The 17499-nt window shown below is 39.5% G+C and overlaps 1 protein-coding gene across 1 annotated transcript; it reads right to left on the bottom strand.

Annotated features, from left to right (window-relative positions):
• Positions 1–15370: 15370 nt before the first annotated feature.
• On the bottom strand, positions 15371–17220 carry LOC106610707 (5-hydroxytryptamine receptor 1B-like). The gene has a single exon (XM_014210206.2). It carries the CDS (start codon positions 16754–16756, stop codon positions 15608–15610), a length of 1149 nt encoding a protein of 382 aa, XP_014065681.2. The 5' UTR covers positions 16757–17220; the 3' UTR covers positions 15371–15607.
• Between the last annotated feature and the right edge of the window lie 279 nt (positions 17221–17499).

The raw sequence follows: 17499 nt of genomic DNA, 5'->3' as shown, positions 1-17499 counted from the left end.
AATCAGATTGATGTGGTTTAAGCACTGTTGTGGACTTAGACCATCAAATGTTAGCTTTTTTTTTTTTATTTTACTGTCATTTTGAGAGTGAAAATCTGAAAAATCGATAGGAAAACTAATTTAAAAAAGCATAGGAAATCATAGGATTTTCAACACAGGATCCCTTTCCTTCGCTGGGTGGGCCGTTTGGGAACTTTTGGGCAAAATTTGGATATACCCACTTCTCCAGGCAGCACTACACCACTGCATAGGGCCGATGGAAAGACAGCAGTCACACACAGCATGCTGTTAAAGGCTAAGCAGTCCATAAACTCTGACATAATAAGCCAGTAGGTCCCAATCATAAGAAAACAAAACACAACCGTTAAGCATTTCCCATTGAAATGTACAGTTATACTGCACTCTGACTGCAATCTTTTTTTCTGAGTGTGCCAGAGCGCAGAACAACTGATGAATTTACGAACGCGCAACACCTGATGAATATGACCGATGTCAGTAAACGTAGACAAAAAGAGTAACAGTTAGTCAAGAATGCTCTAGAAAAAATGTAAACAGCCTAACCAGCTCTGCTACGGCGAGTAAAATGGTCAGAGTGAGGTGTTCTCTCGTTTGTGTCTGGAAGTAGCTAGCAAGCTAGCCAACTTTAGCCAGTTAACTTGGGTGCTTGGTTGGGATAAGCATGCATTGGCAGGCAAGCTGTAGAAGTACGAGGAGGCTACAATTCCCCATCGTTTATCAGTGCAATTTTGACGGCCAACTAGCTGGAAAAACTTTGAGAGGGTTTATCTAATGTTCCTTCGTTAGATTTTATCTCATCTTGCTCTAGCTAGCATTAGTTGTTGATCTTGTTGTTGTTGATGTGCATAACTGAGGGAGAAAGATCCTACCTTTTCATGGTTGTTTGATCAATAGAACTGTAAAGTTCCAAAATGTAAGAGGACTGCCATGGTGTTTACATATTTGCAGAAATCCATTCAGGTGTATTTTGTGGCTTTTGGCGAATGCGTTATAATGATCTAAAGTTGCGCTGTTGCAACTGCCTGTAAACACATAGTCCAGTTCAAAGTGAATGATGGCAGGCCCGTGTGCCAAATGGATTGTTTGTATAAAGGCCTACAGTAGCTCTGATTGGCTATGGTGCACCGGTCTGTGTAGACTCCGGTCCTGGACAAGACAGATGTTTATATTTAGTTTTATTTACTGCAGTGTCTATTAATTGTCCAAACGCACGGCCGGCTTCCCAATCTATATTGCTCTAGAAATTTCACAAATGCCTTAGTATACGTAACTCCCAAACATTCTATGAATTTATGAAAATGTGAAAATGACCACATTTAAGTGGTCGCTTGTCAGAAAATTTAAAACAATTATTCCTGGGGGTGTATATGAACATATTTTAATAAGATGTCATGTTTGTCAGGAATCCCGCTTCCTGAGTCTGTTTTCTGCCTGAGCTGACTGTTTTTTGTCTGAGGTTCCTGAACGCACCCTGTCTGGTTGCCAGGCGACGAAGCTAGGCGGGAGAACTTTTGATTACCCGCACCTGCATCTCATCAACCATCTGCACACCTGGTCCTGATCATCACCTCTTCATAAGCCCTGACCTGACATCCATTCCCTGCCGGATCGTTAGCAACGAACAGTATGTTGTGCCAGCGTATCAGCCTCATGTTTCCTGAGTTTTTGTTATTCTGTACTTGTTGCCGGTTACTCACTCCCGTTTACTCTGTCTACAGTCATTCTCCCGGAACATTCAACTCCCTTGCCTGGCCGTCGGTGGATTCAGTGACTTCATTGGATCAACCCATTCACTCTCATCAACTCACCTCCGCTGCCGTTCCGTCTCCTGGATTATTCAATTTACACATCAAGACAACCAATAAATACTCACCTTCATTTTACTCACCTTGTCCTGGTCTGCTTCTGGGTTCTGTCTTAGAGAATCGTGACAATGTTGCTAAAATGCTGTCATTTCCACTTTAAATACAACAATGTTTCACACATGTTATGTTCAAAGAGACACAATATAAAACACAGTTCCACTCACCAAATGATGCTCATTTGAAACTTAACTTCTTGTTGAAAGTTATTCTTGAAAAGGGAGAAGCTAACAAATTAGCAACAACATCCTCTTTGATAACACCTGCTGCAGCCGCTGCAAACTAGCCGACAACAAAAGCTAGCTAGCTAGACTGTGTGAAAACTATTGCTCGCTATTGACCTTTGACCTGTTGACCTTCAAGAAGGCAGAACTTTCCATACGTTTTTGTAAAAACGGTCCCACCCATTAAGTCAAAATGTGATTGGTTGATTCCACTGTCACTCCAAAATGTTGCCTTAAATGTTGAATGGCAGATGCCTTCATCTAGCTTTTGATGGCCTAGCCAATGGCTGACTTGGCTAGCTAGATTTATCTCCGCAGAGACCAGCAAAGAAAAATCCTGATTGGATCTTTTTTCTCTTCAGCGTTAAAACTTTCCTTTCAAACAAAAACTGAGGAGAATATCAGATCAAATATGAACACATAAATAATGGACATTTAGAACGCTTGTAATGGTGGTGATTTGTCAAAATTACAATCATGGTCTTGAATTGGACTCGCATTTTTACGGTCTCGGTGTTGACTCAGTCTCGGATGCCTTGTCCCCCTCCCGGTCTCGGTGTTGACTTGGTCCCGTCTCGGTCTTGACTTGGTCTCTATTTGCGCCGGTCCTGGTCTTGAATCAGTCTCGCTTTAGGTGGTCTCAAACACAACACTTGCACAGTTGAACTAAACTCATGAGGTATTAATAAGTTATATTCTTCAGGAATCAATGGGTATATATCATTAATTTCTGCATGCAAAAATGGATGTAGCAACTAAGGATTCCAGCTTTAATCAACAATGCATCTCCAATGAAGTATGTTATTCCACATATCTTCATATAAAGTATGACAATTTTTCATACACCCTATGGTAATTTGAATGACTGAAAGCAGCACTATCAAAATGCCATTTGGAAGATAGCAAATAGAGTATAACCTTAATTAAAATGAGTACCCTCTCCACCTAAAAAGGGTAAACTTAAGTTTTCTCTGTGGCTAAGTCTGCTCTAATAGCTTCTGTGACATTTGTGTTATTACAAGTGGATGCCAAGGGAAGCCGGGCTTCCCCAAAAAATTTACCAACGTCTCTCTGTGCATTTTAGCCAGTTAACCTAGGACAACAAAAAAATAAAAGCGTGTACTGTATGAGTCATAGACAGTTTCATCAACATGAAAGAGAGGAGGATGGCATTGGCATTTCTCTATAAGTAGAAAGTGGTGGAAAAAGTACCCAATTGTCATACTTGAGTAAAAGTAAAGATACCTTAATAGAAAATGACTCATGGAAAAGTGAAAGTCATCCACTAAAATACTACTTGAGTAAAAGTCTAAAAGTATTTGGTTTTAAATATACTTAAGTACCAACACAGACATAACTTACAAACGAAAATAAACATTTGTTTTTTGTAAGTCCACCAGGGATGTTCTCTTGATTAGTGTGTGAAATGGACCATTTTCCTGCCCTGCTAAGCATTCAAAATGTAACAAGTACTTTTGGGTGTAAAAAGTACATTATTTTGTTAAAGAGCGTAGTGGAGTAAAAGTAAAAAGTTGTCCAAAATATAAATAGTAAAGTAAAGTACAGATACTCCAAAAAGTTGTACTTTAAAGTATTTTAACTTAAGTACTTTACACAACTGCAAGTAGGGTGAGTCAACATGTTGTTGTTTAAACTTTCACAAAGACATGCATACACGCATGCGCACACACACGCACACACACACACAAATCAGAACCATGGGCAGCCACATCATATTTAGCTTATGTTGATTGGACTACATTGTTTTTGGTATCTCTTCGATGTCACTGTAAGATTAGGTGATTTGATGATGTTGAAATGTTGAAGTTGAAATGGTGCTGGAATAGTGGAGGCAGCTCCAGTTTTCTTTGCGACTTGTGGCAACTCTCTGTGGTTCTAAATCAACATTTCAGAAACATTAACTTGCTTGATCATACTGTAGGTCTTGTAACTGTTTGTTACATGCTTTGTGGACTTCCTCGGACAGATTTCGCTCTCCGGTTTTGTGATGAAACTAATGTGTGGTTGAATGTACTCTGCCACTGTCGTCTTATTGTCTCTGCCTTAGGCCTATATATCACGGTCACAAGGCATATGAACTAACAGGTTATAGAGCAGGTTACACAATTATCACAACACATAGGTTGTAATATGGCTTTTTTTTCTGGCTTGGCTTCCCGGTTGATTTTTACTCATGCACCGGTTATTGCCACCGCTTGAAATGAGACCATGCAAATCTAATTGGTGACAGATTTTCATCCGAATATTCTAAAATCCGCATAAAAACCATATGCGCACTTTCCCACCAGAGATGGGTTTCCATCAAATTGATTTGTTGCAGATAAAAGACTGTCCGTGATGACGTAGTGCACATAAGAATACATTCTGCTGTTAAATTCCCATGTACCGAATAAAAAATACAAGTTAAATGAGTTTTCATGTATTTTCAACTCTAATTATGTTTTTCTCACAAAATGTTTTGCATTCTATAGCTAGTGTGCCCACTCGGGTATTGGCACATGCGGTGTAGACCTCAGCGTGCAGATACAAGCATGCGCTGTTTAGCTAGAGTCCACATAAACCTACATGACGAGATTATTATGGACTAAAGAGCGAGGTTGTTTTAAATGTCAAACAGCAGCCAAGGATCGATGATCATGTCAGCAGAATTATTGGAAAGGAGCATCAAGCTCATGACGTTGCACTTTCACCTCCTTGTGAAGTTCATCATAATTTATTGAATCTGTAGCCTAATATACCGCGTGCTTTCCTTACGTGTTGTAGTGGGAGGACCACAAAACATGTCATTGCTTGACTCCAAATTTGCTTTGATGGTTATTATATAGTAATGTGCAAATAGTAGTATTTCCATGACATTTCTCCAGTAATTAACCCAGGGCCAAACCCTCCCTTAACCCGGACGACACTGGGCCTATTGTGCGCCACCCTATGGGACGACCGTGCACAAACCCGGGTCTGTAGTGAAACAGACCGCTGAGCCACTCGGGAGGCCCGGTCTTGACATTTGTTTTATCTGACATATAAAAAGGTTGGATGGAAAGCTGGTTAGTGATCCAAAATATCATCATGGTCTAAGTGTGTTTGGGGTTTCATCAATGTTGTGCTGTGTATGATGAGGCTGGATCCAAACTGCTGAGCTGTGCAGTGTCAGTGTGTGAACCAGCATTGAACATGGAAAGGCACTCAATATGTGGATCAGCTGCATTTCAAATCTACACCACAGCTCCACTGACTGCCTCATATCACATTTATCAGGATTAGAGTGAGACATTCATGCCGGAGAGTGTAGGCTATACATGATGTCAGTTACCTAAAAAGTAGCCATTTTCTGACATTTTCAGTTGAAAAATAAACTGTAGAATAAGCTGATTGAGGAGTGAGGAGAAAAGTCTGCATCACTTCCTCAATGTGAACATTGAGAGCTTGGGGAGGTTTGTGGGCTCAACCATCCATGATTATTTTCGAATCTCATTGGTCAGGTTATAATACTGTATAATATTGCATAATTGAAACATTGTTAACAAGGTGATTCAAACTATAAAAGATGATTTAAGATGTCTTATATGCTATATTAAGATACCAACAGAGCGCAGAGATAATAATTATCCTAAAGATGTAGCTGTGCGCTTCATGTAGGCCTACAATATATGCATGTCATCTTTTCAAGGGAATGAAAGGTTTGGGTTTCACATTTCTCGTCGGCTTTGATTCATGTCTAAGCACCCTATCCATATTTATCACCATCAGGAGCTTATGAAAGCACATCAATTAGGGTCATTTTCCAGCTGCTTGTAGTTGACTGAGGGGGCACAAAGTACGTGAGGATGCTTGACTGGGTATTTAGCATTTTTTAAACACCTGAAATAGCCTTTTCTTGCAAACAAGAGCCATAATCATCATTCTTAATTCTATGTAAAAAAAAATATATGTTTATTTTTCCTCCTGACTGGTGTTTTTTTTTTTTAAAGACACTAAATATGCTTCTCTCCTAAAATCTGGGTAAAAGATTGAAATGAATGTGTCTTATTCAGTACATTTAGTAATTGCATGCTTTTCTAAAGTCTACCAACCTTGACAGCAGGCATGCCAGCTAAGATAGCTAAGACACCTCTGAATGAGAAAGAAAGCCTGAAAGGACACCAGGAGTCCATTCGTCACTATTTGGTTGAGAAAGAAACGCAATTTGCCATAATATGAGTTTTTTGTGTGCGTTATCTGGTTTCTCCGGGGTAGAAAATGGAAAGAAATAAGCCCATAATTGGAGTCTCACCAGCATCAAGCCCTGCTATTGATGCTATGTAATAGATGTGCTATTCCCTTGCAAGATCAAAGCAATTGATTACTCATGCGGTTTATGTGACTAAACGGGGGTCCCAAACAAGTCACACATATTTTGATGTCCTATGAATCACTCCACAGAACATTATGTCTAGAACATTGTTTTGTGGTAATGCCTTTCATGTGACATACTTTATTTTGTCATTATTTGTTATTGCCATTTAGAGATGACATGAAAAGTATAATTTGTTAGAGAGAGAAACCACATTACTAACCCCTTATTCCCTGCTTTAATGTCATGCCTAAATGATTTGCTAGTTTTAGTCAAGGTCAATCATGGTTATTAGAGGCATAAGTTAATTTGGTGACAACAATCAGGAGCTTCGCAAGGCCGTTGTGGGCTGATGATTGCCTAAGCCTCAGAGGATAAAGAGGGTTTATCGATAAACTGTTAATAAAGCTGCATACAAGATAATTATATTTTATGGCTTAATTTCAACTTCGTCTTCATTGATCATTCTACTGTAACCTTCATGCAAATTACTCGTTTTCTATTGAAGCGCTGAAGCAGAACATAGATGATCCTGGTTTTACTGCTCAGAGACTGCTCAATTTGAACAGCTGTGACCCACTCCTGTTGATATCACTGCCAACTCAGCAGAAACATTTAACATTTCTCAAGGGCACACTACATATTGCATGGCACAACATTATAATGTTAGCCCACAGTTAGCCCAAACCAGCATTGTATTGGCAGACAACATGCCTATTTGGTCAACCTGAAATCATTACAACCCACATAATGTAGATCCATATTGAATTTCTCATTGGACAGCGTGAACCCTATGGGAAAACATTTGCATTGAACCAAAAGGGGAAATATTTGCAATCAGAGCTTATCATTCCAGGACACATTCATCGGTCACGCATGATGAGTCTGGTGAAAATCCATGAGTGCTCTGCTGTGTTGCTCTGCTGTGTTTGGCTATTGGTGCATGACAGATGAAGGACCAGCGGTGCACATCCTCTGACAGTGGTGCTGGTCTGCGTTGTGGCAGCTCAGGTGTTTGGTAGACGCGTGAGGTCAGAGGTCAAGGTGTGTGTGTGTGCATGTATTCACACCTCGATCACAGCTGACGTCATTATGCGCGTGATGTAATAAAACCTGCAAAGAGGTGTGGGGTAGGTTGTGATGGATAACTAATGTCAAGGAATTACATGTTTAGGGCTCTATTCAATCAGCGTTACAGATTCTGCGATATTAACGTAAAGGCAGTTCCCGATTCAGCCAATATATGCAGCGTTTATCATGAACGTAGTCTCCGGTAAAGTTGGAACATAGCCTTTAAATTTCCATCACGCTGTAACGCGGAACTTCTGCAATGCAGATTGAATAGAGCCCTTAGTCTTCAGAACAGTTTACTATATTTCCAAATGAGATTTCAACATCTTCCACCAGTCCTACAGCGATTTTTCTATAAAGGATGAAATCATACATGGAGTTAGTTGAATAATGCTGGTAGTTGCTTCTCTTGGTCTTTTTCTTGAGTACATGTTTTTGGACCATTTCCATTATTTTAGCATCATGCTTGTGGGCTCCGTGATGCCACAGGAGGGAGTGCAACCTACTTTATCCCACACATTGACATAATAGTAACTGACATACAGTATTCTGGGTCCCTCATCACCAATGACAGTGATCAACACATCAAATAATGGACTCTACGCTGTAACACCATATGACACTTCATATTTGTAGATTCCATTTAACAATACATTTTACTCTCATGGAGCAGTATTTCATTGCAGAAGTTTTTATTTTACAGCATTTCATATTGTGAAAAATTATGTCCACAAATTCACATATATGGCAAGCCCTCGGACATATTGTTTCACATGTCAATGCAAAGAGATGATTTTGATATACATTGTCTGTATCTTGATAGGCTAACTTATTATATAATTCTCTGTATCTTGATAGGCTAACTTATTATGTAATTCTCTGTATCTTGATAGGCTAACGTATTATGTAATTCAAGGCAGTAAATGAATTTGAAGCAGATGCTAGCTGGAACATACAGAGACATGAATACACTTAAATGCATGAACATACAGTTCAAACACCCCCACTCATGGACTGTTAAATATTACATGTTTGTTCAGTAAAAGTGAAGGTATTCATCAGCTGTTATGTCTGTTGGATAAATATCACCCACAATAAAACCAGTCTGGGTCTATGTTTGACATTCAGGTTGTATGAATCCTGGCCTTCTCTCTTGAAACCCCAATAAAAGGTTTCCACACCCAGTCAAGCTTTTAACTTTGTGACTATCCCAGGGATTCAGCTTTTACAGGCACATTTAACATTTCTAGAGAAAATTGGTCATCGTGTAGCTCAAGACATGTTCATGATCCAGGAGGCTGAGAAATGTGTAATCGGTTGTTCTATAACATGCTAATACTATAACATGCTAATACATAATTTAATCCTGCACTGTAAAAAAAAATCTAGTTGTTGAAACTAAATATTGTTAAGTAACTGATTCCACAGCCTTTTTAAGTTTACTCAACTTTTCGATTAAAAAAGCTACCAGAACTTAACATTTTTATTTGGGCCAAACTTAGCTGGAGAAAACTTTGGCAAAAATTAAGTCAACTTAAAATGATGTGCTTGCTCAACTTGTCTCAAATGTTCATTCAACTAGAAATTATTATTTGGGCATCTTCACAAAAAAAAGGCTGTGGAACAAGTTACACACATAATGCTTTTGACATAAAATGTTTTCAATGTACATACAGTGCATTTGGAAAGTATTCACACCCCTTCTCTTTTTCCACATTTTGTTACGTTACAGCCTTATTCTAAAATTGATTAAATTGTTTTTTTGTTTATCATCAATCTACACACAATACCCCATAATGACGAAGCAAAAACAGGTTTAGTCAATTTTGCAAATTTATAAAAAATAAACAACAGAATTACCACATTTACATAAGTATTCAGACCCTTTACTCAGTACTTTGTTGAAGTACCTTTGGCAGTGATTACAGCCTTGAGTCTTCTTGGATATGATGCTACAAGCTTGGCACACCTGTATTTGGGATGTTATTCCCATTCTTCTCTGCAGATCCTCTCAAGCTCTGCCAGGTTGGATGGGGAACGTCGCTGCACAGCTATTTTCAGGTCTCTCCAGAGATGTTTGATCGGGTTCAAGTCCGGGCGCCGGCTGGGCCACTCAACGACATTCAGAGACTTGTCCAGAAGCCACTCCTGTGTTGTCTTGGTTGTGTACTGAGAGTTGGTGTCCTGTTGGAAGGTGAACCTTCTCCCCAGTCTGAGGTCCTGAGCGCTCTGGAGCAGGTTTTCATCAAGGATCTCTCTGTCCTTTTCATCTTTCCCTTGATCCTGACTAGTCTCCCAGTCCCTGCCGCTGAAAAACATCTCCACCGCATGATGCTGCCACCACCATGCATCACCGTAGGGATGGTGACAGATTTCCTCCAGATGTGACGGTTGGCATTCAGGCCAGAATGTTCAATCTTGGTTTCATCAGACCAGGGAATCTTGTTTCTCATGGTCTGAGAGTCTTTAGGTGCCTTTTGGAAAAATCCAAGCGGACTGTCATGTGCCTTTTATTGAGGAGTGGCTTCCGTCTGGCCACTACCATAAAGGCCTGATTGGTGGAGTGCTGCATAGATGGTTGTCCTTCTGGAAGGTTCTCTCATCTCCACAGAGGAACTCTGGAGCTCTGTCAGAGTGACCATCAGCTGTTAGTCACCTCCCTGACCAATACCCTTCTCTCCCGATTGCTCAGTTTGGCCAGGCAGCCAGCTCTAGGAAGAGTCTTGTTGGTTACAAACTTCTCCCATTTAAGAATGAAGGAGGCCACTGTGTTCTTGGGGACCTTCAATGCTGCAGACATTTTTTGGTAACTTTCCCCAGATCTGTGCCTCGACACAATCTTGTCTCGAGCTCCACAGACAATTCCCAGCAACCTCATGGATTGGATTTTGCTCTGACATGCACTGTCAACTGTGGGACCTTATATAGAGAGGTGTGTGGCTTTCCAAACCATGTTCAATCAATTGCATTTACTACAGGTGGACTCCAATCAAGTTGTAGAAACATTTCAAGGATGATAAATGGAAACAGGAATCACCTGAGCTCAATTTCAAGTCTCATAGCAAAGGGTCTGAATACTTATGCAAATAAGGTATTTCAGTTTTTTATTTGTAATAAATTTGCTAACATTTAAAAAAAAAACTGTTTTCGTTTTGTCATTATCTGGTATTATGTGTAGATTGATGAGGAAAAAACGATTTAATCCATTTTAGAATAAGGCTGTAACGTAACAAAATGTGGAAAAAGTGAAGGGGTCTGGATACTTTCCGAATGCACTGTATTTGACATACGTTGACGTTGATTTACACAGTAATTATTTTTTAACATGTTCTCGCCTTGGATTTCAAGTCACAATCTCTTCGTTCACGACATACCGCACTTCCTGCTACGCCACCATGTCTGTGTCAATGACTGATTTCACACATTGTACTTCAAAGTAAATCTCAGCTCTGTTTAAAGTACACTCCAGTAAAACTATTATATTTATCATAGTTATTAAAGAATAACATTAAAACAGTAATCTGCTCCACCAACATCAGGCAACGATACAGAAAACCCTACAATTGCTGAAATAAGTAAATCAAATAAATGATAAGAGAACAGTCCGATTAACTGATGATTGACACAGATATGGTGGTGTAGACGAGAGATTGGAATTCTTTGAACCCGAAAAGTTGTGAATTCAAATCCCAGGTGAGGACACGTTCCAGTTAAATAATAACTACTGTAAAAATGAACATCCACAATGTCAACCTGTGTTAAATATGAAGACTACCGGTCAAACGTTTTAGAACACCTACTCATTCAAGGGTTTTTCTTAATTTTTACTATGTTCTACATTGTAGAGTAATAGTGAAGACATGAAAACTATGAAATAACACATATGGAATCATGTAGTAACCAAAAAAGTGTTAAAGAAATCTAAATATATTTTATATTTGAGATTCTTCAAATAGCCACATTTTGCCTTGATGACAGCTTTGCACACTCTTGGCATTCTCTCAACCAGCTTCATGAGGTAGTCACCTGGAATGCATTTCAATTAACAGGTGTGCCTTTTTAAAAGTTAATTTGTGGAATTTCTTTCCTTCTTAATGCATAAGAGCCAATCAGCTGTGTTGTGACTAGGTCGGGTGTTCTACAGAAGAGCCATGTTTGGTAAAAGACTAAGTCCATATTATGGCAATAGCAGTTCAAATAATCAAAGAGAAACAACAGTCCATCATTACTTTAAGACATGAAGGTCAGTCAATATGGAAATTTCAAAAACGTTAAAAGTGTCTTCAAGTGCAGTTGCAAAAACCATCATTTGCTATGATGAAACTGGCTCCCATGAGGACCACCACAGGAATGGAAGACCGAGTTAGCTCTGCTACAGAGGATACAGTGGCTTGCGAAAGTATTCACCCCCCTTGGCATTTTTCCTATTTTGTTACCTTACAACCTGCAATTAAAATTGTTTTTTTGGGGGGGCTTTGTATCAACAGATTTACACAACATGCCTACCACTTTGAAGATGCAAAATATGTTTTATTGTGAAACAAACAAGAAATAAGACAAAAAAACTGAAAACTTGAGCGTGCATAACTACTCACTCCCCAAAGTCAATACGTTGTAGAGCCACATTTTGCAGCAATTACAGCTGCAAGTCTCTAGGGGTATGTCTCTATAAGCTTGGCACATCTAGCCACTGGGATTTTTGCCCATTCTTCAAGGCAAAACTGCTCCAGCTTCTTCAAGTTGGATGGGTTCCGCTGGTGTACAGCAATCTTTAAGTCATACCACAAATTCTCAATTGGATTGAGGTCTGGGCTTTGACTAGGCCATTCCAAGACATTTAAATGTTTCCCCTTAAACCACTCGAATGTTGCTTTAACAGTATAATTAGGGTCCTTGTCCTGCTGGAAGGTGAACCTCCATCCCAGTCTCAAATCTCTGGAAGACTGAAACAGGTTTCCCTCAAGAATTTCCCTGTATTTAGTGCCATCCATCATTCCTTCAATTCTGACCAGTTTGAAAGTCCCTGCCGATGGAAAAACATCCCCACAGAATGATGCTGCCACCACCATGCTTCACTGTGGGGATGGTGTTCTCGGGGTGATGCGAGGTGTTGGGTTTGCGCCAGGCATAGCGTTTTCCTTCCCACATGCCTTTTGGCGAACACCAAACGAGTTTGCTTATTTTTTTCTTTAAGCAATGGCTTTTTTCTGGCCACTCTTCTGTAAGCCCAGCTCTGTGGAGTGTATGGCTTAAAGTGGTCCTATGGACAGATACTCCAATCTCCGCTGTGGAGCTTTGCAGCTCCTTCAGGGTTATCTTTGGTCTTTTTGTTGCCTCTCTGATTAATGCCCTCCTTGCCTGATCCATAAGTTTTGGTGGGCGGCCCACTCTTGGCAGGTTTGTTGTGGTGCCATATTCTTTCTTTTTTTATATTGGATTTAATGGTGCTCCGTGGGATGTTCAAAGTTTCTGATATTTTTTTATAACCCAACCCTGATCTGTACTTCTCCACAACTTTGTCCCTGACCTGTTTCGAGAGCTCTTTGGTCTTCATGGTGGCGCTTGCTTGGTGGTGCCCCTTGCTTAGTGGTTTTGCAGACTCTGGGGCCTTTCAGAACAGGTGTATATATACTGAGATCATGTGACACTTAGATTAGATTGCACACAGGTGGACTTTATTTAACTAATTATGTGACTTCTGAAGGTAATTGGTTGCACCAGATCTTATTTAGGGTCTTCATAGCAAAGGGGGTGAATACATATCCACGCACCACTTTTCTTTATTTTTTTATATTTTTTAAACAGTTATTTTTTTAATTTCACTTCACTAATTTGTACTATTTTGTGTATGTCCATTACATGAAATCCAAATAAAAATCTATTTAAATTACAGGTTGTAATGCAACAAAATAGGAAAACCGCCAAGGGGGATGAATACTTTTGCAAGGCACTATAAGTTCATAAGAGATACCAGCCTCAGAAATTGCAGCCCAAATAAATGTGTAAGAGAGTTCAACAGACATCAACTGTTCAGAGGAGACTGTGTGAATCAGGCCTTCATGGTCAAATTGCTGCAAAGAAACCACCACTAAAGGACACCAATAATAAGAAAATACTTGCTTATGCCAAGAAACGCAAGCAATAGACATTAGACCGGTGGAAATGTGTCCTTTGATCTGGAGTCCAAATTGGAGATTTGTGAGACATGGTGTGGGATGATCTCTGTATGTGTATTTCCCACCGTAAAGCTTGGAGGAGGAGGTGTTATGGGGTGGGGGTGCTTTGCTGGTGACACTGTCTGTGATTTATTTAGAATTCAAGGCACACTTAACCAGCATGGCTACAACAGCATTCTGCAGCGATACTCCATCCCATCTGGTTTGGGCTTAGTAGGACTATCATTTGTTTTTCAACAGAACAATGACCCAACACACCTCCAGGCTGTGTAAGGGCTATTTTACCAAGGAGGAGAGTGATGGAGCGTTGACCTGGCCTCCACAATCCCCCGACCTCAACCTGAGATGTTTTGGGATGAGTCGGACCGCAGAGTGAAGGAAAAGCAGCCAACAAGTGCTCAGCATATGTGGGAAATCCTTCAAGACTATTGGAAAAGCATTCCAGGTGAAGCTGGTTGAGAGAATGCCAAGAGTGTGCAAAGCTGTCATCAAGGCAAAGGGTGGCTATTTGAAGAATCTCAAATATAAAATATATTTTGATTTGTTTAACACTTTTTTGGTTACTACATGATTCCATATTTGTTATTTCATAGTTTTGATGTCATCACTATTATTCTGCAATGTAGAAAATAGTAAAAAATAAAGAAAAGCCCTTGAATGAGTAGGTGTTTTAAAACTTTTGACTGTTAGTGTGTGGTGAAAATGTTGTATGTTAAAAGCAATGTTTGTGTCTGTAACCAGTTACACAGACTTTTTTAATTAAGATGCCCAAATAATTGTTGTATGAACATATTAGACAAGTTGAACAAACACATAATTTGATGTTTACTGAATTTTTTGCCTAAGTTTTCTAAAGTTGGCGCTAGGTTTGGGCCAACTAAACATTTCAAGTTCAGTTAACACTTTAACCGAAAAGGTTGGTAAACTAAAATAGGCTGTTGAACCAGATACTTAATAATAATTAGTTGAAACAACTGTATATTTTTTTACGGTGTGTTCATCAACTATAAATATAATAGAGTAAGATCCTTATCCCCGTGTAACAGTTTCACAATTAAAAAGAAACGTAAATTCTGTACACACTAGTGTATGCAAAACAAAAACATAAAAAACACATTATCATGTTAGGAAATAATCGCATCAAATAAATTAGATTATTTATATAATGTGGCAAAAACTGGTTGAATCAACTTTGTGTCCATGTCATTTCAACCCCAAAAATATGTTAGATGACGTTGAATCAACATGGAAAACTGATTGGATTTGCAAAAAGTCATCAACGTAAGGGCATTTTGTATTTTTTTCACCCAATTTTTAACCTAAATCCAATGACATGGTGAAATGTTTTGTTGATTTCATGTTGAATTCACGGTATTTGACAACTCAACCAAATGTAAATCAAAACTAGACGCTGAACTGACGTCTGTGCCCAGTGGATAATGTCATAGCCAGCCAATGTACAGAAGTAATGGTTTCAGTCGAGTCTGGTTTGGATAGCTCTTACTAATGATGCAGCGGATCTGAAATGCAACGGTCAGTCGCGCAGGGAATAACGCGCAATGCGCCGCGAGCCACCATTATCCCCAAATGGGAGCCCTTGCAAAACACAATTAACAAATCTGAATTTTCCAACTGTCAGTTTTTTGTTCAGTTGTATTCACAATTTATTATAATCGGCTTAAGTATATATTACATATTAAACCTGAATTTGAGTATTTTGCAACGTTAGCCACTTTGTAAAAATTGAGGTCCCCATAATACCATCATTACATAAAGGTTTATCGTGCCCTAAATTGCATCATATGAATGCATTTACACATATAACACCACACAAGGGTATCTGTATTTTATGCTGTATTGTATAGAGCAATAATGCAAACAAAATAGGACATGGAAGACATATTTTCAGGATATGCAAAATCTGAAGCGTAAGAGTTTATGGAAAGCTTTTTTAAAGTCATCATTGGACATGGTATATATAATTGGATTGATTAACGAGTTGAGATAACCAAGCCAGGTGAAAAAGTCAAACAACTCGGGGTAAAAACAAGTTTCACAGGCGGCCACCACCAGGGTGTATATGAAAAATGGCAACCAGCATATAATGTATGCGCCTAATATTATTCCCAATGTTTTGGTCGCTTTCCTCTCTCTAGCAGCTGAGATCTTTTTCTTCTCCAAAAGTGCGTCGGACACGGTTACTTTCACATGGTTCTTACTTGCCAAGGACCCCGTGTCACTGAAGTGGGTATCGTGTCTTTTACACTGAGAAGATGATGTCGATGCCATAGATCCAGGGGAGTTGGTGATCAGGTGCGCTGAAGTGAGTCTTTTCCCTACCTTTTTGGGTGACTGTTTCAAAATGATCTTACGTGCTTCTAAGTATATCCTTCCATAAAGCACAATAAGCAGCAGAGTAGGGATGTAGAATGCTCCAAACGTGGAGTAAATAGTGTAGAAAATGTGATCCGTGTTGACATTGCATTCAGTTAACTCCTCCGCTTTCACCTGGCGCCAGAAAAGCGGGGGCAGGGAGATGGAGATAGAGATGACCCAGGCGGTCAGGATCATTCCCGCCGCGCGCACTGGCGTGCGCTTTTTGGAGTACTCAACGGCGTCTGTTATTGCCCAGTATCGATCCAAAGCGATTATGCATAAGTGAAGGATAGAAGCAGTGCAACAAGTTATATCTGAGGATAACCAAATGTCACATGTAACTTGTCCCAAAGTCCAGGTGTGACTCACCGTGTACAGGACGCATATTGGCATCACCAAAATGGACACCAAGAGGTCGGTGACAGCTAGAGACGCTATGAGAAAGTTTGCTGGAGTGTGCAGTTTCTTAGACTGATAAATCGTTGCAATGACAAATGCGTTGGATAAAGTAGTAGCGAGTGTGACAACGAAGAGAATCACTGCCAAACTGGTTTGATAAGCCAAACTCTCATCATTTTCATCAAGCTCTGAAGATTCTGTCACATTGGTATCGTTTGTGATATTCATCATTTGTCCATATAATGCAGGAGTTGGCTGGAGTTGATTTGAGCGCTCCATCCCCTTAGTCGTTTTTCTCCATCACTGATTGATTCATCATTTTGAAACAGTGTGGTCAGTCCAAAGAGAAGGGATATTCTTCTTATGTGCCAAGTCTCCAACATCCATTTTTTCTTAAAAAATGTCAATCAATCTAGTAAAGTATTTTGGGACAGGAAAACATTGTTGTCCGTTTCTTCTTCATTTTTTTTTCATTGCAGAAGCGACCCAATTATAATTGTTGATGTAAAAAAAAGGATTTTGAAGTATATATCCATTATGTTCTCTGGAAAATGTATTGCAACGTCTGTCCTCAACTGTTTTAACAGTTTAGCTATCTAAACAAAATAAATAGTATGTATATAGAACGTTTATCAAAATTAACATTGAGACTGATGAAAGAACAATGACTTGCAGCCATTTGACATATTGTAGCAACTGCAAGCTTACCATTTGCATTGTAATCCTTGTCTTCTGGAGTTGTCTTACAGGCTGCTTCAGTTGAATGGTGAGGAGACCTCCACTCTTGGTTTTATACAGCTGCTGCTGCCTGCCTCTGACAGCAAACATAAACATGCAGCATTGATCACAGTGATTCTTCTGGAGAGGTGAGCACATCTCCACTGGGTCATAGTGCCCTCTTATTTCTACCTGTCACCATGAGTCATGTATTTACCCTTTATCATTAATATCCATGTTTACTAGACCTATATTGAACCTGAACAATACATAAACGATAGACAACTAGAGATAAAACAATTTCA

The sequence above is a fragment of the Salmo salar genome, chromosome ssa09, assembly GCF_905237065.1.
Source record: "Salmo salar chromosome ssa09, Ssal_v3.1, whole genome shotgun sequence".
In the NCBI taxonomy this organism is placed as follows: domain Eukaryota; kingdom Metazoa; phylum Chordata; class Actinopteri; order Salmoniformes; family Salmonidae; genus Salmo; species Salmo salar.
Note: the sequence above shows the minus strand (reverse complement) of the source record. Positions and strands in the feature narration are given on the sequence as shown.